Here is a 25,706-nt window from a genome sequence, read left to right as displayed (position 1 = left end):
TTCCCGCTCCTACCGTCAAGGGGAATACAGGACAGGGTAGTTTCCAGAATGTGGGTGGGAGATGGGAGGGTTTCTAATATTTACAAGGAACTCGTGGGGTCAGAGGAGACTCAGACCGAGGAGTTGAAATGCAAGTGGAAGAGGAATTAGGAGGAGAGATAGAGGATGGTCTCTGGGCGGACGCGTTGAATAGAGTCAACGCGTGCACATCATGTGCCAGGCTCAGTCTGATGCAGTTTAAAGTCGTTCACGGGGCCCACATGACAGTGGCCCGGATGAGCAAGTTCTTTGGTTTAGAAGGTAGGTGTGCGGGAGGGCCAGCAAACCATGCCCATATGTTCTGGGCATGCACGAAGCGTGGGGGATTCTGGCAGGGGTTTGCGGATGTCATGTCCAAGGTGTTGAAAACAAGGGTGGCACCGAGTCCAGAGGTGGCGATTTTAGGAGTGTCGCAAGACCCGGGAATCCAGGAGGAGAAAGAGGCAAACGTTCTGGCCTTTGCTTCCTTGGTAGCCCGGAGATGGATACTATTAGCTTGGAGGGACTCAAAGCCCCCAAAGTCAGAGACCTGGCTAACTGACATGGCTAGCTTTCCCTGTCTGAAGGTGGGGCCTGTGAAGGAGGAAGACGGCTTTTGCACTATGTTTATATTTGCATGTACATTGTTTCTTCTGTTGTTATAAAACCATAAATACCTCAATAAAATGTTTATTAAAAAAAGTTTACCTTGAGTGGGATAATTGAGGGGTTCCACAAGAGATGTGATCTGTTTATTCTTCACTTTAAAGAGTTAGTTACCATCAGATGCTGGAGGGGGACTATTGTTTGAGTTATTGGGGTGTTGGTTGGTAGGGGGGGGGGGGGTTCTGTTCCTCTTGTTTTGCTTTACTTATAAAATGTTAAAAACAGAATAAAAATGTTTTCCCAAAAAATATACATCAGCTACTGTTAGGTCCAGTGTTCTACGGTTTTGATCCACTGGTGATGAAGGAACAGCAATATATTTCCAAGTCTATGATAATTTTATTCTCAAGTGCTAATAGAAAAGAACGTACAGAATTACAGACACCGTTTCCGTATCTGTTGTTTTGAGTTTGTTCGCAAGACTAGTTTTAAAAGTAGTGCAGCAATATGAAAAATACTTTTCATAATTAAGCAGTTTTCATACCATAGCAGAGACTTTTTGAAAATGTTCAGACCGAAGATGGAGTGCCTGTGCTTAATATTGAGCACTCAAACTAATTTTATGGAATATTAAGTTAACTTATTACTGTGCAAAAGGCAGATGTTTTAAACTACAAATACCTTCTAAATAATTTGACAGGCATTGCTAATATTTTTAAAATATTGTTTCCCTCTTTAATGCATAGTCTGTCAGAGTATTAACCGTGAACCCTTAGCATGCTTTGGATATATTTACTCATTCAGCTGCCTACCTTGTTTTGACTTAGAACAATTTGGTTACACCGCTGACTTTCATAAAATAAACCAAAAAGCCTTTGGAGTTGCTTTTTTCAGTCAATTTATGGAAAAAAGCGACTTGGAACCAAAATAAAAGATCGGAATGTGACAATGAAAGATCAAAAATGTGCATTTAAAAGAAAGAGAGAAGTAAGATATGGAAAGGGTTACGTTAAGGGGCTGGTTTAGCTCACTGGGCTAAATCGCTGGCTTTTAAAGGAGACCAAGCAGGCCAGCAGCACGGTTCGATTCCCGTACCAGCCTCCCCGGACAGGCGCCGGAATGTGGCGACTAGGGGCTTTTCACAGTAACTTCATTGAAGCCTACTCGTGACAATAAGCGATTTTCATTTCATTTCATTTTTCATAAGTTGGGCAGTGGATATGGGAGGAAACTGATAATATGCACAAAATTGCCTATTTTTTGTTTGTGATTTTTAATTCTATCGTTGACATCTGAATAGATTTTAGCTGTTCACAACGACTGAACACTTAACCCGTCTCTCAGTACTGACTAGTTTATCTACAGTTTGAAAAATTATGCGAATGGTGTTAAACTTCAAATTTTGGAGCGCTGAGGTTCAAGCTAAAAATTAACTTCTACATTTCTAGTGTTTGGTATGTGAAGGGAATTTTGGGTGGTTTATGGAAGTCAACAGATACCTATTTGATCATATGTTTGAACCATTTCATTGTCTTTCAATTGTCCAGGTATGCACTCTTCAACACCGACAGAGCTGTTTGTCACTGGAGCACTGCAAGCTTCTGGAACATTCCCATCATCAGCTCTCGCAGCATATCAGCATCCTTCTACCTTTACTAGTCGAAGCTTTGCTGGTGCACAGTCCCTGACACTACAAGATGCACCTTTCAGCTCTACTACAAATGGGCTTATTTCTCCACATGATCCTCTGCTTCAAATAAAGTCTTCTCAAGCAGCTGTTCCATCCCCATTGACTTTTGACAGGATTGGTAGTACTGTTTTAAGTACAAGCATACCCCCATCTTCAACATATCGCTCTGCTCAAGAATCTGCTCCTCATCACTTACAACCACAATTTAGTTTGTTGCCTGCAGCACTTGGGTCAGCTCAACAAGCCTCTCAAGCATATGGCACATCAGTTTTTTCTAGTTCAACTGCCTCCATTGAAAGGGCAATTCAAAGAGAATGTAGCGTTATTAAGCATCACCAGCGGCCTTCTAGCTCACACTCAGTACAGGGGCAATTACCAAGTTCTCACCATTCCTTGCAAGGCTATCTTACCAGTGGGAGTGGAGTCGATTTTCAGGAACCTTCGAGGCATGCAGGTTTGACATGTAGTCCACTTGGAGATGAGTCTCAGGTGAGCAATGGTGGAACACAGCAGAAGAACTCCTCAGTAACGGTTGAACAATCACCAAGTTATTCATCCACCATTCAGTCTCCTGATTATTCTTCAAAAGCTAAAAATTGTTCACGATCAGCTCAGCGTTCTACAAAAACTGCCAAATCCCAAAGTGCAACAGCTACTGTGCAAACACAAAGCTATTCAACACCTACACAAAAGCAAAGTTCAGTTATATCAAGCCAGTCACAAGTGTACTCTTCGGGGCAGGCATCAAATCTAATAATGTCAATTAGTGAGTCCCAGAACTATATCTCAACACAGTCACAAAACATAACAGCCGGCAGTCACTCGGAGGTATATTCTTCCAGTCAGCCTGAGAAGCTCACTGCTTTAACTAAGTCTTATTCTGGACAGTCACAAAACCTAACGCCTGTTAGCCAATCACTCAGTTACTCTTCTGATGAGCCTTCTGACCAGTCTTCAGTTAGTCACACTGATAATTATTCTGGCCAACCACAAAATTTGTCCTCTATTAGCCAGGCACAAAGCTATCCATCTGATCATTCTCAGGGTTTGCCTGCTGTGAGTCAGCCGCAAAGCAGTTATTCTGCACAATCACAGGGCTTGTCAACTGCTAGTCTTTCACCAAGTTATGCTTCTGTACAATCTCTGACTTTAACATCACATACTCAGTCATTACCATTTTCTTCATCTACTCATGCACAGAATTTATCTTCAAGTCCTACTCAGAACTTTATGTCTATGCATTCTTCACCAACAAGTCAGCCACAAAGTGTTCCTTCACCCCAGTCTCAGAAATTCTTGTCGGCAGTACACTCACCTACTTTCACTTCATCGTCTCATTCACACACTATGCAGAACGCTCAGTCGTCCTCAGACAGAAAACAGTCTTATATTAAAAGGAAGTCTGATTCAGATTTGTTTGTGCCATCTAAGGACGATGATGAAGGTTTTCCTATTCAAGATTTATTACAGCAGCAGTCTTCTCTTAATGCATCTACTGCAGGTTTAACAGAAAGTGGAATTGGGGAGGAAAATGCTGTTTATGTTGTCTCAAAAGCAGATGACCGATATCTGTCTCAAAGTGTTATCAGGACTAATTCTCGCCCAGAAGACCAGGTTGTTGGTCTCGCTCTTCAGGGATCGAAAACTGGCGAAAGAAAACACGAACGTGTAAAGCAATTTAATGTAACAAGAACCATAGAAGCAATGGTGACTCATCATGGGCAGTCAGTTGGCAATAACAACAATATAAACACACATGACATGAAAAAGGTAGCTAATCCATCACAGTCGTCGCACATAATTATGGGCGCTGAAGAATTGAAGCAGCCTCATTCTCTCTTGCATAAGGTGCAAGAGACTAGGCCACAAGTTCATCAGGCACAAGTAATTAATACTTCACAACATTTGCAAACACATTCTGTATGCCAGACTCCACGGTTACAGCTGTCTGATGCACAGGTGCTCCTAGATTCATCATGTGAAATGCCCTTGTCTTTAATACAACAGTCAGTAGCACAACAGCCACAGTTACTACAGTCAGGCCTCAGTCAATCCCAAGCATCAGTGCAGTCACAGCAAATACAAGCTCAGTCTCAGGCATCACATCAGTCACAGTTTCTTCAACTTGAGAGGCACATTGCCCAAGCCAATACACCACCTCGACAACAGCTGCTGCAACAGAATTCTGAGACAATGAAGCTAGACAATACTGAATCTTCTAAACCGCTACAGTTGACAACAAAAGATCATTTTGAGCCATCACACAGGCAAGATTCAAAATCTCAGTTTGTTGGCCTTAGTTCGGTCTGTTTTTCAGAATCCATGTTGCTTGGTGTTGAGAGAAATCTCTTCTCTGGTGTTGAAGATGTGTTTGCTGCCAATGAGGAGTGTGGAGTTACTCCACAAGAGTTTTCCAAACCCACTTGCAATGAATCCAGTATTCGATCGGTCGAATGTGCTGATGGTTCAAAATCTACATTTCACACTGTAGCTATAAGGCATGTTTCGCCAAGTTTTCGCACCTCGCAAACCATGCTGTCAGATCAACAGAATATGCATAATCTGACATTAAGCAATAGTCAAATTAACTTGGATCTAGAGGCAATACCATTAGATGGTTCAACTCGGTCTAAAACTTCATGCCTTGATCAGCAAACCCGTGGAACTTCAGACCAGCACATACAGCCTGGGCTACCTGCACCAATTTTGAACTCCATCCAAGATTCCAGTGATCAGAGTATTGAAGGTATTAAGAAACACTTGGGTGCTAATCGAGAATCTGAAGAAGAGGATAATGATGACATTCCTGATGATGGTGCCATAAATAATGCAAAGGATCCAGACTTCATACCTAGTGGTAGAAGTAACACAGATGAGAGTGCTGTGTCTGACATTGATTACAGCCTGGGTGATGAGATTACGCCAGGATCTGGTGGTAACAAACGAAAATTAAAGAGACCAGTGAAGCCTAAATTAAAACTGGGACTACAGGCAGATGGATGGTCTCACAGTTTGCATGAAGAGGAAGGGAATGTAGACTTGTCGCTGGATGGAACTCAGAAGAAACGAAGAGCAAAAGTACGATCAAAAGAAACTTTAGATGATGAGCTTTGTAGCCAGAAACCAATAAAACGAAGTGGGCAAGGCAAGCGCCTGAATTCCAAAGATGCAAACTCACCTCATACATCTAGTGACAGTTACTATGAGAGTTACCACCAGCAAGAAAGGATAAATCAAAAGATTAGAGAAGTTGAGGAAAAACAACCAGAAGTTAAAAGTGGTTTCATTGCATCCTTTTTAGACTTTCTTAAATCGGGACCTAAGCAGCAGTTTCCAGCACCTTCTGTGCGAATGGCACATCGCAATAGACGTCCATCTTCCAATACAATTCATACTCCCCCGCTTCCACCAGTTTCGACACATCAATCAGTGCCAACTGCCTTAATATCTACTGAAAGTGAATCTGCCAGTCCTTGCAAAAAGTTAGACGACGACCTGAAGAAAAACCTGGAAACATTACCTGCATTTTCCTCTGATGAAGAAGATTCTGTTGGGAGGAACCAGGATCTTCAAAAGAGTATTTCCTCAGCACTTTCTGTTTTGGACGATCCTTCTAATAAAAATGAAAAATGGAACAAAAAGGGTAAGGACGGTTGCATACTTGAAATAACATAGGCCCTGTATGTATTTATGAACATATTGCCGTAGGAAAGAATCTGCGCACTGCCAAATATAAAATTTGGTATTGTGATTCATAACTGCTTCACGGTCATGTACATGCAGTCTTTCTCTTCTTCCAGAATAGTATATGTTTTGCCTCAGTAAAGAAAGTTTTAGAAATGGAGAGAAGCTTTAGAAAGTTATGTTCTGAGTTATTTTGCCTTGAAAATGAAAGGAATTTGTCTGTTTACTAATTATTCATCAAACTGATTTGCAGTTTATTCAGTATTTGTAGAGGTTTTGAAGGGCTCGATTTGACTGGATTTCTTTTTATAAATATTTTCTTAGTAGATTTGACCCAAAATCTCCAATTCCGCTTTTCCAAATAGCACAAGCACAAGACCTGTGATGTGCATCATATGAGGGAATGAGAAGCATACTGTGCAGATGTGTTACACATTTCAATCTAATATATGGCCATTTTCAATTTTGTTCCACTCTAATGGAATGCAATTGTAAAATGTTACATCTACAGCAGGATGACAGTTGGTTCATCCAAGTCCTGCATAAGCACTCTAGCCTTAGTCCAAGTTCACTACACTGACCCAATATCATTGTAATATTAATAATTAAGTACAGTACCTTATTATAAAGAAAGTACTCCATGCAATAAAGCATTTTTTTAAACCTACTGGTGTAGATCTTCAGTTCTCCGTGGGGCCGTACCCGAGAAGGTATGGTGGAGGCACCTTGGAAATCCCCATGCAGGAGCTGCATGAGAATTACCTGTGAAGTTTCAACTTCCATTTGGCAATTTTTGTGTCCAGAACCCACCAAAACTTTGATTTGAATTTGGTGTCTTTGGGTGGTTCTGACTGACTTAGCAGAATAGTTACCCCGGAAAAGTGAGAAGAATTAAAACCAATTGTTATTCCTGGGTAATTATACCAGTGACCACAGTTCCTCTAGCTTACACAATACTGTCCTTCCAACTATTCCCTCACCCACTTACCCCTTCTCTCCTAGCTTGGCAAAGTGGTTGGGACATTTAACTCAGCAGTATACAGCAGCTAGTGCTGTAATTTGGCTTCTCTTCCCTTGACACTCCTTCACAATGCTGAAGGACTCCAGGAGTAGCTACACTGAATTTGTCTCAGAAAACCGGGCGATATCTGGACCTCCAGTCAAAGGTAAGAAATTAGGAACAAAGATTTTTTTAAATAAATTTAGAGTGCCTGATTATTTGTTTTCCCCAATTAAGAGGCAATTTAGCTTGGCCAATCCAACTACCCTGAACTTCTTTGGGTTGTGGGGGTGAAACCCATGCAGACACGGGGAAAATGTACAAACTCCACAAAGACAGTGAAATTAGGAGCAAAGTTGCAATCAGGCGTTGATTATCTCACTATGGGTGATTCGACCAACTGTTTTTTAAAAAAACAATAGGCCAATTTTCTGCTAGCTTTGCATCAATTATGCATATGTTATTGTTAAAAGTTCTGATCTAGTAAACGTAAAGGGGAGTTAGATTCAAAAATAGTTGTATGCTGATGCTTTTGTAGCAAACGTTTATTTCCAATCTGAACCTATTTTAATTGCAATGTTATACAACTATCTCTAATTGTATTCTTTGCTGGAATGCTGTAAATCTGAAAAATGTGTTTTAGATTATATGTAAATTAATGCTAAATTATAACATAATTATTTGTTCTATTCAGGCTTTGAGAAGGTCGAAGAATATTAAACTATTCATTCAGTACTTTGATAAAATTACTATAAATGGATTTTGCAGAATACCTAAGCGCATTTACTGTTTTGACTTTTGTTATCTGTATTTGTTACGTATTTGTCTTTACTAGAGTTCATCACTAATGGAGAAAAGGATTCCAACTCCTCTGTTCCTGCTGTTATACAGCAGGAAAAAGTTGCAATTTCTTCTCCTCCTGTAAAAGAGGAAGTGCAGGAGCCAACTGAAGCTCTAGAATCTCCGGAGCAAAATGAACAAGATGACCTGAATCCTACAGAGCGAGCTGCAAAGCAAGAATTACTTGCTGTAGAAGGTTCAACAGATGAAGATGATATAGAAAGTGGAGGCGAGGGCATGTACAGGGAACGAGATGAATTTGTTGTAAAGATAGAGGACATTAAAGCTCTCAAGGTAATGTGACATGTTTTTATCTTACAAATTCCATTGAGGTCTGGGTGGAAGACGTTAAACTTTTTAAGGCTAAAGATAATCAAATTCTGTACATTAAATTGCACTGTTTGCAAAGCCAAATTTGCTCAGAAAATTACATAGAACATAGAACAGCACAGAACAGGCCCTTCGGCCCTCGATGTTGTGCCGAGCAATGATGACCCTACTCAAACCCACGTATCCACCCTATACCCGTAACCCAACAACCCCCCCCCCCCAACCTTACTTTTAAGGACACTACGGGCAATTTAGCATGTCCAATCCACCTAACCCGCACATCTTTGGACTGTGGGAGGAAACCGGAGCACCCGGAGGAAACCCACGCACACACTGGGAGGACGTGCAGACTCCGCGCAGACAGTGACCCAGCCGGGAACCGAACCTGGGATCCTGGAGCTGTGAAGCATTTAGGCTAACCACCATGCTACCTATTCTAATGTAAATTCTAATGTAAAAGCCCAAAGCTGCTGATGCAACTCTGAAAAAAAATACTGGAAACATTCAGCTGGCCAGGCAGCATCTTTGGAGAGAGAAACAGTTCATGTTTGAGCTCAGTCACCATTTCTCTCCAACAGATATTGCCTGATCCGACTTTCAGTTTTATAACTTGGGAAATTACTATTCGGTTTAGAGATCTAGCTCCTTCACTCATTAAATAACGCCAATAATTGCTGAATTGACATGTAAACAACATCTGGCAACACAAATTGCATCTTTTGCTGAAAATGTATTCATTTAATTATTGGGGTACTGCCACTATATGATGTGATTTTTTTTCTTTTTCTCACTTTTCCTTCCTACCTCCACACAGGAGGAAGCCGTTGACCTTTAAAGGTACATGAACACAGTCACTTTTCAGTACCTCACTGGTGTTGATTTTTAATTTATTTCTGGGCCTTGTGTTACAATATTATGGAGACTGATAATTAAAAGTAAATTTGAATTACAGTTAATAGCTGGAAAGACGATGCAACAAAATTTCACAGTTTAAGAATTTTGCAGTTTCTTTGTATACAAGTTATACTTTAAAGCACAAACAGAACATTCCCCCTTTTCTTCTAGCTCAACTGAAACCACACTTCATACTCCTTCAGGTAGACATGGGGAGATAGTGGTATGGTGGTAATGTCACTCAACTGGTAATCCCATAAGCGGGGTTCAAGACCCCACACGGCAAGTGGATAAAAAGAAATCTGCTGCCCTTATCCAGTCTGGGCTATATATAATTTCAGACCCACAGCAATGCAGTCGACTCTTAACTGCCCTCTGAAATGGCCTCACAAGCTACTTGGTTCAAGAATGATTAGGGATGGACAAAAAAATGCTCGTCTTGCCAACAATGCCCACATCCCATGAGAGAATTGAAAAAATTCCCATTGAACCAGTACAAGATGATTTGTTCTCGGCGTTTACTTCTATGCTTTTCCTTTCTCATCCCGAGAATTTTTAATTGCAGCACTGTCTTTGATGCTGAGGTTCCCCCCTTAGATTCCTCCTCCACAGTAACTTCATTGCAGTGTTAATGTAAGCCCACTTGTGACAATAAAGAATATTTTAAAAATAGACAAAAATCTTGTTTTAACTCCTCATGAGTTCCATCTTTTAAGAGTCCAAACTCACACCTTAATTCCTGTGTGGTGAACCACAGCGTTCTACTCCCTATTGCTGCTCTCCTGGATCCTGGCAAACATACCTTGTTTGTAGTTTTCAAGGAAAGCTTGGGCCTTTGCCTCTCAAAACCCATCCTGGCATCATCGATGGCCTTTAATCCAGGTAGAAATGCTGATTATCTGCACTTGAGGCCACAAGTCTCTCATCTTGGAAGGAAGTGGACAGTTTAAGCACAACTCCTCAGGATTGTGTCCTCGGCGCAACCATTTGCAGCTGCTTCATGAATGGCCATTAATTCTGAAGTCAGGATGTTCACTCATGATTGCACAATGTTCACAATTCATCAGATACTGAAGCAGTCCATGTCCAAATGCAGCAAGGCCTGGACAACATCCAGGCTTGGGCTGACGAGTGGAAAGTGACATTCGTGCCACACAGTGTCAGGCAATGACCATCTCCTACAAGAAAGAATCTAACCATCCCCCATGACACTCAAATAGCATTCTCATCGCTGAATCCCCCACTATCAAATACCTGAGGATAATTATTGACCAGAAACTGAACTGGACTAGCTAAATAAATACTGTAGCTATAAGAGCAGGTCAGATGCTGGGAATCAAGCAGTGAGTGACTCATTTACTCACTCCCCAAAGTCTGTTCACCATCTACAAGGCACAAGTCAGGAATGTGATGGAATACTCTCCATTTTCCTGGATGAGTACAGCTCCAACTACAGTCAAGAAGCTTAATACCATCCAGGGCAAAGCAACCTCCTTGGCTAACACCTCTTCCATAAACATTCACTGTTACAACCCCAGTTGCAGTTGGTCTTAGAACTGGACGGGAAGGATTTACAGGGCAGAGTGTGCAGTCAGCAGTGTGAGCAGCCAGGAACCCGCAAGTAGCACCAAAGGGGTGTTTTTAAATCTGCAGAAATGGCAGTCTGAGCCAGGACACCCTGATCCCCAGGGGGACATCATGAGTCCACGGATCTGGCACCAAATCGTTCCCTGCTACTGCTACCGGACTGGGCAGCCACCTACCCAGCAAGCCCAACAATGTTTGAGAGGTTTTTTTTTTAGTCTCCCGCTCTTCCTCAGCAGCCATGGCGCCCAGTTCCCGCTCGTAAATACTTGCACCAATTTGCAGCCACAAGACTTCCAGCTAAGTGAGGCGGAGCATCACGGAAGCATGTCCATGCGCTAATATTTAAATCCATGCAAATGATTGTTTTGCATGGATCCGACAGTGAGGGACTGGAACATAGTGTTGGAATCGGTGCCGGGCGTAACCGCTTTTTATTATTTAATTTACTAAGCTTATTTAAACAGTTACATAAGTTTCAAGACTCAACTTGAACTAAAATACTTCTCAATAGAGAGAACTTGGCACGGCCCGCTTAGGAGGGTGTGCGCTGTGAGTTTCCAAACTCAGGCTCATGTTTTGCATATGTTGATTCCAGGGTTATTGCTGCTGATGTGTTTATAAGGTTTTAGTTCTTAATTTATAATTCATTCATATAAACAATCCTGTAGCGCACAGACCTCACTCATCCTTGAGAGAACATTGCTTTTGTTGTTCCAAAACAAAGTGTTATCAATAAAAGTCCAGCTGTTGTCATCATTCTGTCTGTTCCCACAAAATGTTGTCTGCAGAGAGTTGCAGTTTTCTCTGTTAGCCGCTTTAATGTTAGCCATTGCCTTCTTTTACCAGCATGTCTCACAGCACGACGTTAGCCATCATTCCTACTCAGCAATAAGATAAGAGCCAATGGTGTAAAGGGTAATATGTTGTCATGATTAGAGAATTGACTAGCTGATGGTAAAAGAGAGTTAAGATCAGAGAGGCATTTTCAGGATGGAAACCTGTAACCAGTGGAGTGCCACAGGCATTCATGCTGGGGCCACAATTATTTACAATATATATTAATGACATGGATGAGGGACGTTTGTGAAGTTGCTAAGTTTGCGGATGACACAAAAATAGAGGAAAAAGCAAGTGAAGATGACACCGAATCTAGACATGGGTATAGACAGGTTAGGTGAGTGTGCAAAAACTTGAGAGATGGAATACATTGCATTTTAGTAAGACGAATAAAGGAGCTGAATATTTAAATGGAGAAAGACTGCAGAACGCTGCGGCACAGAGAGATTTAGCGGTCTTGTGCATAAATTACAAAAAGCCAGCATGCAAGTTCAGCAGATGATGTGGAAGGCAAATGGAATGTTGGCCTTTATTTCAAAGGGAATGGAGTATAAAAATAGAGAAGTCTTGCTAAAACTATAGAAAGCATTAGTTAGCACACACCTGGAATAATGTGAACAGATTTTGTTCCCTTTATCCAAGGAAATATATATTGACATTGGAGACAGTCCAGAGACGGTTCACTAAGTTGATCCCAGATGAAGGGACTTTCTTATGTTAGGTTGAGTAGGTTGGCCTGTACTCATTGGAGTTTAGAAGAATAAGAGGCAACATTATTGATACATAACGGATTCTCAGGGGGCTTGGCAGTGTAGATGCTGAGAGGTTGTTTTCCTTTGTGGGAGAGTCTAGGACCAGAGGGCATGATCTTAGAGTGAGGTCACCTTTATAAGAAAGAGATGAGGAGAAAATTCCTCTCTCAGGGGAGTGTATCTGTGAAGTCTTTACTGCCAAGGACTGTAGAGACTGGGTCATTAACTATGTTCAAGGCTGAGATAGACAGATATTTAATCAGTAAGGGAATAGAGAGTTCTAGAGATAAGATGGGAAAGTGGAGTTGAGGATTATCATATTAGATCAGTCATGATCTCATTGAATGGCAGAGCAGTGTCGATGGGCCAAATTACCTACTTCTGCTCCTATGTTTTATGTGATTAAAGAGACTATCCTATTCCAGCTTTCTTTGCTATTAGCAACTGCACTATTGCAAATATGTTTCATGCCATTTTTTCCGGTGGAATTAGGAGAGTAAACACTTTTCTATCTTATCCATATAGCATTTATACAGAACCACAAAACTGCTTAAAATATAAAAATTAGTTGATTTTCAGTTTCACATCTGTTAAGTGGCAGTGTGCCAAATTCTTGTTTATCTTTTGAGTTGCTTTTCTATGGATGGCAGATGTTTTATATGTAACTCATTCCCTTTACAAAATTCCTTGATCCTTTTCATGAGTTCAGGATAAAAGTGCTCACGACTAATCATGGAAAACATTGATTAAATATACCATTCGGTTTCCAACATTATTTATATTTGACTAACAAAGCAAATTCTCCTCTATTTGAAGTCTCATTATCTCCTTAGAACTGTCACTGATTACCATCATACTGTTTATTTCTCTCTTTTTTTTTCCTCCTTCACTTAAATGGGCAGTCTTTGAGTAAGGCTTTTCCAAAGTGTCACTCTTGCTGATTAACAGGAGCAGCAGCTCAATAAGAATAATTCAAAAATGACTGCCTTCCTTGCTTGAGGTTTGTGTTTCTCCTTCCCTCTATAAGACAGTTGAACTGACAGGCAAATCTGGGACCCAATGCAGAAAGTTAGCATGAAGTAAGTTTATCTGAAATTAAGTTACTAATAAATTTTGGCACATATGTATATATTTTTTAAATAATTGTTTTGGAAATATAATCATGAAGCTCATGATGTGTCATTGTTAAGATATGGCCTTTGTTATTTCACTTGTATTATAAAATTGCATGGGCCAAACAAAACTATTCATATATCTTGTTTGAATGGAAGGAATTAATCATTTTGTTATAAGAATGAAACCTCAGTTTGAGAGGAACAATAATGTTTCAGATATAACCGGTCTACATCGGTATACGGCAAACAGTGCTATTATATAACATGCTTTAATATTGGCATGATTTTACATCCTTATCTGCTGAAAGTTAATACTTAAACTATGATCTATGATGTTTGCAAATTGCAGAAGTGTGTGTGAATATTTTTGCGGAAAGTCTATTTTTCCTCCTTCCTTCTAATTTAAGTATTTTAAACATTTTATTTATCTCTTTATTTTCTGTGCTAGTTTTGAGTAAGTTTTGTTCACATGTATTTTGTTTTCATGTCCAGGTTTAAAAATCAGCATTTTGTTTTCTTGGATATTTTGCATCACTGCCTGACAAATGAGCAGAACACTGTGGGGCCAGCTTAGTTCTGTTAGTAAAACTCTCTCTCCTAAGTAAGAAGACTCTTGGCTTAAAGCCCTCTCCAATGCCGAGTGCATATCTTAGACTGACACTTTAGTATAATGCTGTGACACACTGCAATATTAAGAGTTGTTGTCCTGAGCTATCAAGCTGAGCCCCCATCTACCTACCTACCTACCTTTGACTGTGGTGGGAATGAAAGGTTCCATTTTACTATCTGATTAAGTAGATTAAGTTCTCCAAGTATATTAACGAATAATCTTTCCACAGCTGCTGTTACCAAGAAGATGTTCATCGCACTGCACTGTACAATATTTTGTGCAAAGTGATATTGCATTTTCCCACAAATATAGCTGCATTTGGATGTAATTCATTATACATGAAGACATTGAGCCATATCTGAGAGATGTAGAAAAAAGTGTCTGAAGGTAGCAGGACTGGAAAATAAACTGATGAAGAAGGCGTATGGGACACTTTCCTTTATAGGCCCGTGGCCTGACCCTGGAGTATAAGAGCAGAGAGGCTATGCTAGAACTATATGTAACACTAGTTAGACTGGAGCTCATGTACAGTTCTGATTACCATTACAGTAAGGATGTAATTGCATTAAATTATAGAACATTTATAACATAGGAGGAGGACATTTAACCCATTGTGTTTTGTCAAAGAGTTCCCAGTCTAAGCCCGCCTTCCTGCACTAAGTCCGTAGCCCCACAGGTCACAATTCTTTAAGTAAGTGCCTAAGTATTTCTTAAACACGGTGAGTGTTTTTCCTTCAACCCCCTCTCGAGCAGTGAGTTCCAGGTCCCTATCACTTTCTGGCTGAAAATAATGTTTCTTCATCTCCTTGTGAATCCTTCTCATGCTTCCTTGTTTTTGGGTCCTCCGCTGAGGTATGGTAATAAGTTTCCTCCTAATTTTACACATTGCAATGAAGTCAACCCACAGATTCCTGTGTTCCATGGAAAACAACATAGTCGATCCAATCTATCCTCATGGCTAGCATTTTCCAGTCCTGGCAGCATCCTCATAAATCTCCTTTGTTCACATATTTCCTGTACTGTGGTGATCAGAACCTTATGCAATATTTGAGCTGTAATTTAAGCACTGTTATCTGCAGTTATAACATCTCCTTACCCTTATATTTTATGCCTTGGTGAATAAAGGAAATTATCTGTGTGTCTTATTGAGCCACCATATCAACCTTTCCTGCTACCTTTAAGAATCTTTGGACAAAGGCCACTGTTTCTCTATACTAATTAATATTCTCCCATATATTTGTATTTCCTTGCTTTGCACCTCCCAAAATGTATTACCCACACTTCTCCTAATTGAATTCTAATTCCACATTTTTTTGCCCAATTGGCCAGACTGTCAATATTTTCCTGCAGTCTACAGCTTCCCTCTTCATAGGATTTACAGTGCAGAAGGAGGCCATTCGGCCCATCGAGTCTGCACCGGCTCTTGGAAAGAGCACCCTACCCAAGGTCAACACCTCCACCCTATCCCAGTAACCCCACCCAACACTAAGGGCAATTTTGGACTCTACGGGCAATTTATCATGGCCAATCCACCTAACCTGCACATCTTTGGACTGTGGGAGGAGAGGAAACCGGAGCACCCGGAGGAAACCCACGCACACACGGGGAGGATGTGCAGACTCTGCACAGTGACCCAAGCTGGAATCGAACCTGGGACCCTGGAGTTGTGAAGCAATTGTGCTATCCACAATGCTACCGTGCTGCCCTTCACTGGCAACCAAAAACTAATTTTTGTACCATAATGAAAATTTCCTTACCGTGCTCACAATATTTGAGTCTAAATCATTAATATAAAATGCAAAAGCAAAGAACCTGCAGAATCCTACTTGTAGAAGACTTCCAGTCACAAACACATCTGCCAAACACTACCCATTGTATCCTGCTGCTAAGCCAATTTTGGATCCAATTTGCTACTCTCCCAAGGGCTTTTACTTTATTGAGCAACCTCAAAAAAAATCACTCCAGTTAGTCAGACACCTCCTTCTTTCCCTTATCACATCCACGCTGAGGAATACAAAAGAGATTCATGAGAATGTTGCCTAGACTGGAGAAATTTAGTTATGGGGTAAAATTGCAAAGGCTGTGTTTATTTTCTTTGGAACAGAAGTGGCTGAGAAGAGATTTAAATGTTGTACATAACGTTTTGAGAGGTGTGGATAGGAATGACCTTTTTCCATTTGTTGAAGGCTAATAACCAGGAGATGTATATTTAAAGTCATTGGAGGAAGGATTAGAAGTTGGGGAGTAAATTATTCCACCTATAGAATGATGGGAATCACTGCCAAAAGGGTGATAAAGGCAGAAGCCTTAACTGTTTGGAAAAAAAAACACTAGCTGTAACTTCTGAACTCCCCATGTCGAATTTGGGGATGGGTACCCCTAGGATTTGAACGGCAATTGCCCAGAAGTGCAACTTCCTCTGGGCAATTACCCTGTGCTGGGAACCATCCATAAATGTTATTTAACTCACAAGCTTCAAATGGGTCCGGCTGTTAGACAAGTAGTTAGCCGGAAAAGGTCAAAAGAATTCAAACCTCTGCTAATTTCTGGGTAACTATTGTAAAAACACAGACTACCTACCCTCCTCCCGCCACAGGTCCTCCCTCACCACCCAACTACCCACCCCCAACCATGGTGTTCTCCCTGATCCAATCTGACTTTTCCCCGCAGGGCTGGCCCAACCCCCACCCACCCCACAGAATCAACCTTATCACGACCCCCAACCAATGTCCCTGACATCCGATTTTCTTCTCTCACTCCTGACCTCTGAACTTCTCCAACTGCCCCGAATCCTATCCCTCCACTTAGCTTGGGTACTTACCTTCTCCATGACCTGTTCTGGGAGCTTACCTGGTTAATGGCAATTAATGCCTTTTTTTAAAAAAAAGGTTGGATTTGATTTGGACTGGAATTTAATGTATTGTCATATGTACTGAGGTACAGTGAAAAGTATTGTTCTGCGTACAGTCCAGACAGATCGTCCATACATGGAAAAAAAAATAGGACATGCATAAATACACAATGGAGAGGCAGTGGCGTAGTGATATTGTCACTGGACTAGTAAACCAGAGATCCAGAGTAATGTTCTGGGGACCCAGGTTCAAATCCCGACATTGTAGATGGTGAAATTTGAATACAGTAAACATGGAATTAAAAGTCTAATGATGATCATGAAACCATTGTCGATTTTCGTAAAAGCCTATCTGGTTCACTAATGTCCTTTAGGGAAGAAAATCTGTCGTCTTTACCTGGTCTGGCCCACATGTGACTCCAGACCCACAGCAATGTGGTTGACTCTTAATTGCCCCCTCAAGGGCAATTAGGGATGGGCATAGCCTGTAACGCCCATGTCCCATGAATGAATAAAAAATAAAAAAACAATCTTTACTAGTGTCACAGGTAGGCTTACATTAACACTGCAGTGAAGTTACTGTGAAAATCCCCTAGTCGTCACACTATGGCGCCTGTTCAGGTACACTGAGGGAGAATTCAGAATGTCCAATTCACCTAACAAGCATATCTTTTAAACTGGGAGAACGTGCAGACTCCGCACAGGCAGTGACGCAAGCCGGGAATCAAAGCAAGGACCCTGGCACCGTGAATCAACAGTGCTGACCGCTGCGCAACAGGTCTGAGGCGTTCAAGTCAGGCCACTCTGACCTCTACAAGAAATCCAGGTACGACCTCCTCAAAGCCATCCGAGATGCCAAGAGAGAATATCAAACCAAGCTAGAGTCACAGACAGACTCTCGGCGATTGTGGTAAGGACGAAACAACATAACGGGCTACTAAGCGAAGCCAAGCAGTATCTCCGGCAGCAGCGCACCCCTCGGCGATGAACTTAATGCATTCTCTTCTCGTTCGAGCAGGAAACCAACAATCCGCTGTCGAGTTCCCCAGCAGCCCATAACTCACCCATACCCACCATCACAGCTTCAGTAGTCAGATCGGCCTTCCTGAAAGTGAACCCTCGGAAGGCGATGGGCTCGGACAGGATCCCTGGTCGTGCACTCAGAGCCTACGCGGACCAGCTGGCAGAGGTGTTCACGGACATCTTTAACCTGTCCCTACTCCACTCCGAGGTCCCCACCTGCTTCAAGAAGACCACCATCATACCAGTGCCAAAGAAGAGCCAGGCAACGTGCCTCACTGACTACTGTCCGGTGGCCCTGACTTCAGTCGTAATGAAGTGCTTCGAGAGGTTGGTCATGAAGCGCATCACCTCCATACTCCCAGAACGCCTTGATCCACTGTAATTTGCATACTGCCGCAACCGGTTCACAGCAGATGCCATTTCCCTGGTCCTACACTCATCCCTAAATCATCTCGACATCAAGGACTCCTACATCAGACTCCTATTTATTGACTACAGCTCCGCCTTCAACACCATAATCCCAGCCACGCTCGTATCAAAGCTCCAAAACCTCGGACTTGGCTCCTCACTCTGCAACTGGATCCTCGACTTTCTGACTCACAGACCACAATCAGTAAGAATAAACAACACCTCCTCCACAATAGTCCTCAATACCGGGGCGCTGCAAGGCTGTGTACTTAGCCCCCTATTCTACTCACTGTACACACATGACTGTGTGGCAAAATTTGGTTCCAACTCCATCTCCAAGTTGCTGACGTTACGACCATAGTGGGCCCGATCTCGAATAGTGACGAGTCAGAATACAGGCGGGAGATAGATAGAGAACCTAGTGGAGTGGTGCAGCGACAACAATCTCTCCCTCAATGCCAACAAAACTAAAGAGCTGGTCATTGACTTCAGGGAGAAAAGTACTGTACACACCCCTGTCAGCATCAATGGGACCGAGGTGGAGATGGTTAGCAGTTTCAAATTCCTTGGGGTACAAATCTCCAAAAATCTGTCCTGGTCCACCCACATCGACGCTACCACCAAGAAAGCACAACAGTGCCTATACTTCCTCAGGAAGCTAAGGAAATTTGGTATGTCCACATTAACTCTTACCAACTTTTACAGATGCACCATAGAAAACATCCTATCTGGCTGCATCACAGCCTGGTATGGCAACTGCTCGGCCGAGGACCGCAAGAAACTTCAGAGAGTCGTGAACACAGCCAACTCCATCACACAAACCTGTCTCCCATCCATTGACTCCATCTACAACCCCCGCTGCCTGGAGAAAGCGGGCAGCATAATCAAAGACCCCTCCCACCTGGCTTACTCACTCTTCAAACTTCTTCCATCGGGCAGGAGATACAGAAGTCTGAGAACACGCACGAACAGACTCAAAAACAGCTTCTTCCCCACTGTTACCAGACTCCTAAACGATATTCATATGGACTGACCTCATTAACACTACACCCCTGTATGCTTCATCCGATGTGGTGTTTATGTAGTTTCATTGTGTACCTTGAGTTGCACTATTATGTATTTTTATTTCCTTTTCTTTTCATGTACTTAATTATCTGTTGAGCTGCTCGCAGAAAATACTTTTCACTGTACCATGTGACAATAATCAAATCCTATCCAATCCAATTCAATTCAACCATGCTGCCCATAAATATATAGGCACAGGCACGGGTGAGCATACGGAGTGTAGCACTAGTGCTGATGCATAACTATCAGGCTTTGCTGGTGTCTTCACAATTACCCATCAGGCCACACCAGCCGGAAGGACAAATAGTTATATTTTTTCTGGTAATAGACTGCAGGGTGGCGAAGTGATTAGCACTGCTTCCTCACGGCACTGAGGACCCGAGTTCGATCCAGAACCCATGGGGAGCTTGCATGTTCTCTCTTGTTTGCATGGGTCTCACCTCCACAAGCCAAAAGATGTGCAGGCTTGGTGGATTGTCTACACTAGATTGCCCCTTAATTGGGGAACAATAAATTCTGGTAATGTATTTTAATACCAGTGTTGCCAGCCCTTCAAACAGATCTCAATTTTTTTTTCAGAATTTTCAATAAATGAAATGTAAGGTCTCCATCAGCGTGAATGGTTTCAGATTCCACATACATCGTAGAAATGTTTCAGCCAGGTTAGAGTAAGTGCCCGTAGATAGCGAGTTCCACTATTTTATCTTCTGTTCTCAGCTGGGCTTTTGACAAAGTGGTAATGAGCCAATTGCCTAATGGGTAGGAGAAAAGAGCCCGTGTCACTCTATGTTGCTCTTGGACACTTGTTAATGAATCTAGTTAATAAATCAGAAATTTACTTCCAGTGGTGGCCATGAGGGAGTAGGTGGCACATTTGGTGGCTCCCGCTCTTGATGGACTTTTTGGACCTTTTTCCCTCGACTTTTTTCGGAATTTTGTTTGAGGGATCAGTGGTGGGTGAGACCGAGGAGGAATCCCACCCAGTTAATGGAGACACTGTACAGAAGCGGACGTCAGGGAAGGAAGAACCGAATCGAGCAGGCACGTGTAGACTCTGCAGGAAAGGAAAAAATGGAGGATCTGCAGGGTATTGGCTCAGCGGCCCAGTGGATACCGGACCACCTGGTGGAGTTTATTTGGGAGGGCTTTGCCAATCAGAAAAGGAATGCCTGGGCCTGATCAAGGAGTCGATCACTCGGGTGGAGCAGAGACTTTAAGCCCAAGATCGGGGCGGTCCATAAGGTGGAGGTAATGGTGGCTGAGCATGAGGAACGCATAACTGCGCTGGAGGCGCAGGTGGGGCTGATGAAAGAGCACCAGAAAAGGCTGCAACACAAGGTGGAAGACCGAGAGAATAGGTCCTGCCGGCAGAACCTGCGGATCGTTGGCCTCCCTGAGGGATGTAAGGGAACGGACGTAAGGGCTAATGTGGCGAATATGCTCGAGAAGTTCATGGGCGATGGGTCGTTTCCTAGACACCTGGAGGTGGACAGAGCGCACTGAACGCTTGCAAGGTCGCCGTGGGTGAATGAGACACAGGGCGATGGTGGTACGAATGCACAGATTCCTGGATAAGGAACAGATTTTGTGTTGGGCCAAGCAGACACGGAGCTGTAAGTGGGAGAATAACATTCTGCGCGTCTGCCAGGAGCTGGGTGCGGACCTGGCCCAGAAAAGAGCGAGATTCAACCGAGTGAAACCGAGGAAGGTGAATTTTGGTCTACTTTATCCAGCTCGTTTATGGGTCACCTATGAAGAGCGGCAATTTTATTTCAAGTCGCTGGATGAAGCAATGGACTTTGTAAAGAGCAACGGTCTAGATAGAGACTAAGGTGACTGACCTTTGCTGTAGGGACTCTACTAAAATTGATCTTTTGCACTGCGTGAGAAATACCTTTTTGTATCTTTTTTTTTGGCTGTTGCTAAGTTTTGCGAGTTAACTTTATACTGGTGGGGGAAGGGTGCGTGAATCTTGATTTGTTTTTTCTTTGGGTGTGTTTGGGTGGAAATGTGCCTTTTGAATATGTCTGTCCGAGTTTGGGGGGGGGGGGGGAGGGAACAATAGGAGGTAAGATGTCTGGCACCAATGGGGGGGGCAAGTCACCAAGCCAGCTGGGTGGGTTGGCTCACAGAAGCGCAGTGGGGGGTGAGCAGATGTTCTGTTTGTTGAAGGGGGTTGCATTTATCGTGCTGTTAATGGGGCTGGGGGGAATTGCTCTGCTGACGGGGGATGGACTGTTGCTTGGATATAAATGGGAGGTCAGGGATGGAGGCTACCTGGGGGTTGGCCGCAGGGAGCACGGGACACAAGCTGGAGGCTGGCCTAAGAAGGGGGATGGTTGATCGGCCGGGGAGGGGGGGGGGGGGGGGGGGGGCTGAATGGGCCGGTCAAGAGGGCTTGCGTGTTCGCACATTTGAGGGAATTGAAGGCGTACGTGGTAATGCTACAGGAGACACACCTGAGGGTAATTGACCAGACCAGACTGAGGAAGGGGTGGGTCGGGCAGGTATTTTACATATATTTTTTACATAGAATTTACAGCGCAGAAGGAGGCCATTCGGCCCATCGAGTCTGCACCGGCTCTTGGAAAGAGCACCCTACCCCCTACCCAAGATCAACACCTCCCCCCTATCCCCATAACTCAGTAACCTCACCCAACACTAAGGACAATTTTGGACACTAAGGGCAATTTAGCATAGCCAATCCACCTAACCCGCACATCTTTGGACTGTGGGAGGAAACCGGAGCACCCGGAGGAAACCCACGCACATACTGGGAGGATGTGCAGACTCCGCACAGACAGTGACCGGTGTGAGTATTTCACGCGGGGCTGGATTCTAAGACTAGAGGGGTCGCAATCCTGATTCATAAGCGAGTGTCATTTGAGGCGGGGAGAATAGTTGCGGATGTGGGGTGTTGATATATCATGGTTAGCAGGAAGCTGGGAAGGGTTGCCGGTGGTGCTTGTCTGCGCACCAAATTCGGATGATGTGAGTTTGTAAGACAGATGTCAGGGAAGATCCCGGATCTGGATTCACACAAGCTGATCCGGGGGGGGGGGGGGGGGGGGGGGGGGGGGGGGCATCTTCAATACGGTTGTTGACCCAAGGCTGGACCGGTCGAGTTCAAGGACAGGCAAGGTGCCGGCAATGGCGAAGCAACTAAAGGGGTTCATGGAGCAGATGGGTGGGGCAGGCCAATGGAGGTTTGGACGGCCAAGTACGACTGAGTTCTCCTTCTCACATGTACATAAAGTATACTCTCGGATCGACTGTTTTATTTTGAACAGAGCTTTACTGGCGAAGTTCGCTGACACCGAGTATTCGGCGATTGCTGCCTCGGACCATGCCCCGCATTGGGTGGACCTACAGGTGAGTAAGGAGGTTGGTCAGCGCCCGCATGGGAGATTGGATGTAGGACTGTAAGCGGACGAAGGGGTGTGCAGGCGGGTGAGAATCCATCCAGAACTACCTGGAAATTAACGATTTGGGAGAGGTCTCCGCAGCAGTGGTTTGGGACGCACTGAAGGCAGTGGTCAGAGGAGAGCTGATTTTGATTCGGGCCCATAGGGAGAAGGAAGAGAGGGCAGAGACGGATAGGTTGGTTGGGGAAATACTTCAGGTAGACAGGAGGTATGCGGAGGACCCGGAGGCAGGATTACTGAAGGAGCGATGGAGGCTACAGGTGGAAGTTGGCTTGTTATCTACGGGAAAGGCGGTGGAGCAGTTGAGGGGGGCGATATATGAGCATGGAGAGAAGGCCAGTAGAATGCTTGCGCACCAGCTCAGGAAAAGGGAGGCAGCTAGAGAGATAGGGAAAGTGAAGTACAGAGGAGGGAACACAGTCTTGGGCCCAGCAGGAGTCAACGGGGTGTTTAAGGAGTTTTACAGCAGGCTATACGAGTCGGAACTCCCAGCGGGAGTGGAAAGAATGAGACAATTTCTGGGAGGGCTGGAGTTCCCGAAGGTGGATGAAGGGTTGGTAGAAGGGCTGGGAGCCACGATAGGGATTGAAGAAATAGCTGATGGACTGGAGGCTATGCAGTCGGGCAAGGCCCTGGGACCAGATGGTTATCCAGTGGAATTTTATAACAAGTTCTCTGAGATGCTGGGCCCACTGTTGGTGAGGGTATTTAATGAGGCAAGGGGGCACGGTGTTCTTCCCTCGACAGTGTCACAGGCCTCGATCTCACTGATCTTGAAGCGGGAGAAGGACCCTGAGCTATGCGGGTCTTACAGGCCGATCTCCCTGTTGAACGTTGATGCCAAACTGTTAGCTAAAATCTTGCCCTCAAGGTTAGCAGACTGTGTCCTGGAGGTGATGGGGGAAGACCAGATGGGGTTTATTAAGGGTTGGCAGCCAGTGGCCAACGTTAGACGGCTCTTGAATGTAATCATGATGCCACCAGAGGGATAGGAGGTGGAGATGGTGGTTGCAATGGACGCAGAGAAGGCCTTTGACTGGGTAGAATGGAACTATCTGTGGGAGGTGTTGGGGGGGTCCTGGTTTGGTTGGGGTTTCATCGACTGGATCAGGCTGCTGTACCAGGCACCAGAGGCGAATGTTCGAATGAACAGTCTGACGTCGGGCTATTTTAGACTGCACCGGGGGACTAGGCAGGGATGCCCCCACCTCTCCGTTGCTGTTCGCTCTGACTATTGAGCCACTTGCTATGCCGTTAAAAGCTTCCCGGGGCTGGTCCGGGGTGGGGTGGAACACGGGGTCTCGCTGTACGCCGACGACCTGCTCCTGTATGTTTCTGACCTGTTAGAGGGGATGGAAGAGATCATGAGGCTTTTAGGGGAATTTGGCCGTTTTTCGGGGTAGAAATTGAACATGGGGAAAAGCGAGATGTTTGCGATCCAGGTAGTTCCATTCTACCCAGTCAGGCCTTCTCTGTGTCCATTGCGACCACCATCTCCACCTCCTTTCCCTCTGGGGGCATCATGATTACATCACTGCAAATATTGCCATGATGAGGAAGTGGGTAGTGGGGAAAGGGTCGGTGTGGGAGCGAGTAGAGGCAGCATCGTGTCAGGACACGAGTTATGGGGCATTGATCACTGTACCTCTGCCGTTCTCGCTGGCCCAGTACTCCACAAGCCTGGTGGTAGTGGCGGCCCTGAGAGTCGGGGGGGCAGTGGAGGAAACGTGAGAGCGGAGGCCGCATCAGTTTGGGCTCCAATCAGTTTTCCCCCAGAGCGACTAAATGGCGGGTTTCGGGGATGGCAGGGATCGGGAGGATGGGAGATTTGTTCATAGATGGATCTTCCCCGCCTTGAGGGAGTTAGAGGGGAAGTTTGAGTTGACAGGACTGAATGGGTTTAGATATCTGCAGATTTGGGACTTCTTGTGAAGGTTCCAACCTTCCCACTCCTACCGCCACGGCGGATACAAGATCGGATAATTTCTAGAGTATGGGTGGGAGAGGGGAAGGTCTCCGATATCTATATTTTTTAAAAATCGCTTATGGTCACAAGTAGGCTTCAAATGAAGTTACTGTGAAAAGCCCCTAGTCGCCAAATTCCAGCGCCTGTTCGGGGAGGCTGGTACGGGAATTGAACCGTGCTGCTGGCCTGCCTTGGTCTGCTTTAAAAGCCAGCTATTTAGCCCAGTATGCGAAACCAGCATGGAGTCAGAGGGAACGCAGGCAGAGGAGCTAAAACACAAATGGGAGGATAAGTTAGGGGGGGGAGAGATAGAGGCAGATGTGTTAAGCAGGGTCAACGCGTCCACATGATGCGCCAGACTCAGCCTGATACAATTTAAGGTCGTTCACCGGGCACACATGACAGTGGCCTGGACGAGCAAGTTTTTTGGGATGGAAGACAGGTGTCCGGGAGGGCCAGCGAACCATGTCCACATGTTTTGGGCATGTTCCAAGCTTAGGGGATTCTGACAGGGGTTTGCAGATGTCATGTCCGCGGTGTTAAAAACTAGGGTGGCATCGAGTCCAGAGGTGGTGATTTCCGGAGTGTCAGAAGACCCAGGGGGCGAGAGAGGCCGACGTCTTTGCCTTTGCTTCCTTGGTAGCCCAAGACAGATACTGTTAGCATGGAGGGATTCAAAGCCCCGAAATCAGAGACCTGGGTCAATGACATGGCTGGCTTTCTCAGTCTTAAGAAAATGAAGTTCGCCCTCAGAGGGTCTACGCTAGGGTTCGTCCGGAGGCAGCAGCCGTTTGCAGACTTATTTAGAGAAAATTAACTCTCAGTGGAGGGGAGGGGTTTAGTCTAGATTACTGTTCAAGGAAGGTGGGATCTGTGAGGGAGGTAGATGGTCTTTGCACTATGTTTATAGCTGTTTGTATATGGTTTACAGTTACTGTTGTAAAATCACAAATGCCTTAATAAAATACTTTCCAAAACAAAAAGAGAAATTCAAGCAAATTACTG

At 44.2% G+C, this 25,706-nt stretch overlaps 1 protein-coding gene across 4 annotated transcripts in view; it reads left to right on the top strand.

Moving 5' to 3' along the window:
- The window catches only part of qser1 (glutamine and serine rich 1), a 224,330-nt gene that overhangs the window by 121,373 nt on the left and 77,251 nt on the right, over window positions 1–25,706 (top strand). For 3 of the 4 annotated variants that reach the window (XM_038807829.1, XM_038807828.1, XM_038807827.1), the window contains 2 exons: window positions 2,172–5,957; window positions 7,834–8,132. In XM_038807829.1, coding sequence (XP_038663757.1) covers window positions 2,172–5,957; window positions 7,834–8,132 — 4,085 coding nt within the window. Of the gene's footprint in view, window positions 1–2,171; window positions 5,958–7,833; window positions 8,133–8,982; window positions 9,006–25,706 lie in introns of all 4 variants that reach the window. The other variant, XM_038807830.1, reaches the window with a different exon arrangement.

The sequence above is a fragment of the Scyliorhinus canicula genome, chromosome 9 (assembly GCF_902713615.1).
Source record: "Scyliorhinus canicula chromosome 9, sScyCan1.1, whole genome shotgun sequence".
Classification (NCBI taxonomy): Eukaryota; Metazoa; Chordata; class Chondrichthyes; order Carcharhiniformes; family Scyliorhinidae; genus Scyliorhinus; species Scyliorhinus canicula.
The sequence above is the reverse complement of the archived record's forward strand: the minus strand, read 5'-3'. Positions and strand labels throughout refer to the sequence as shown.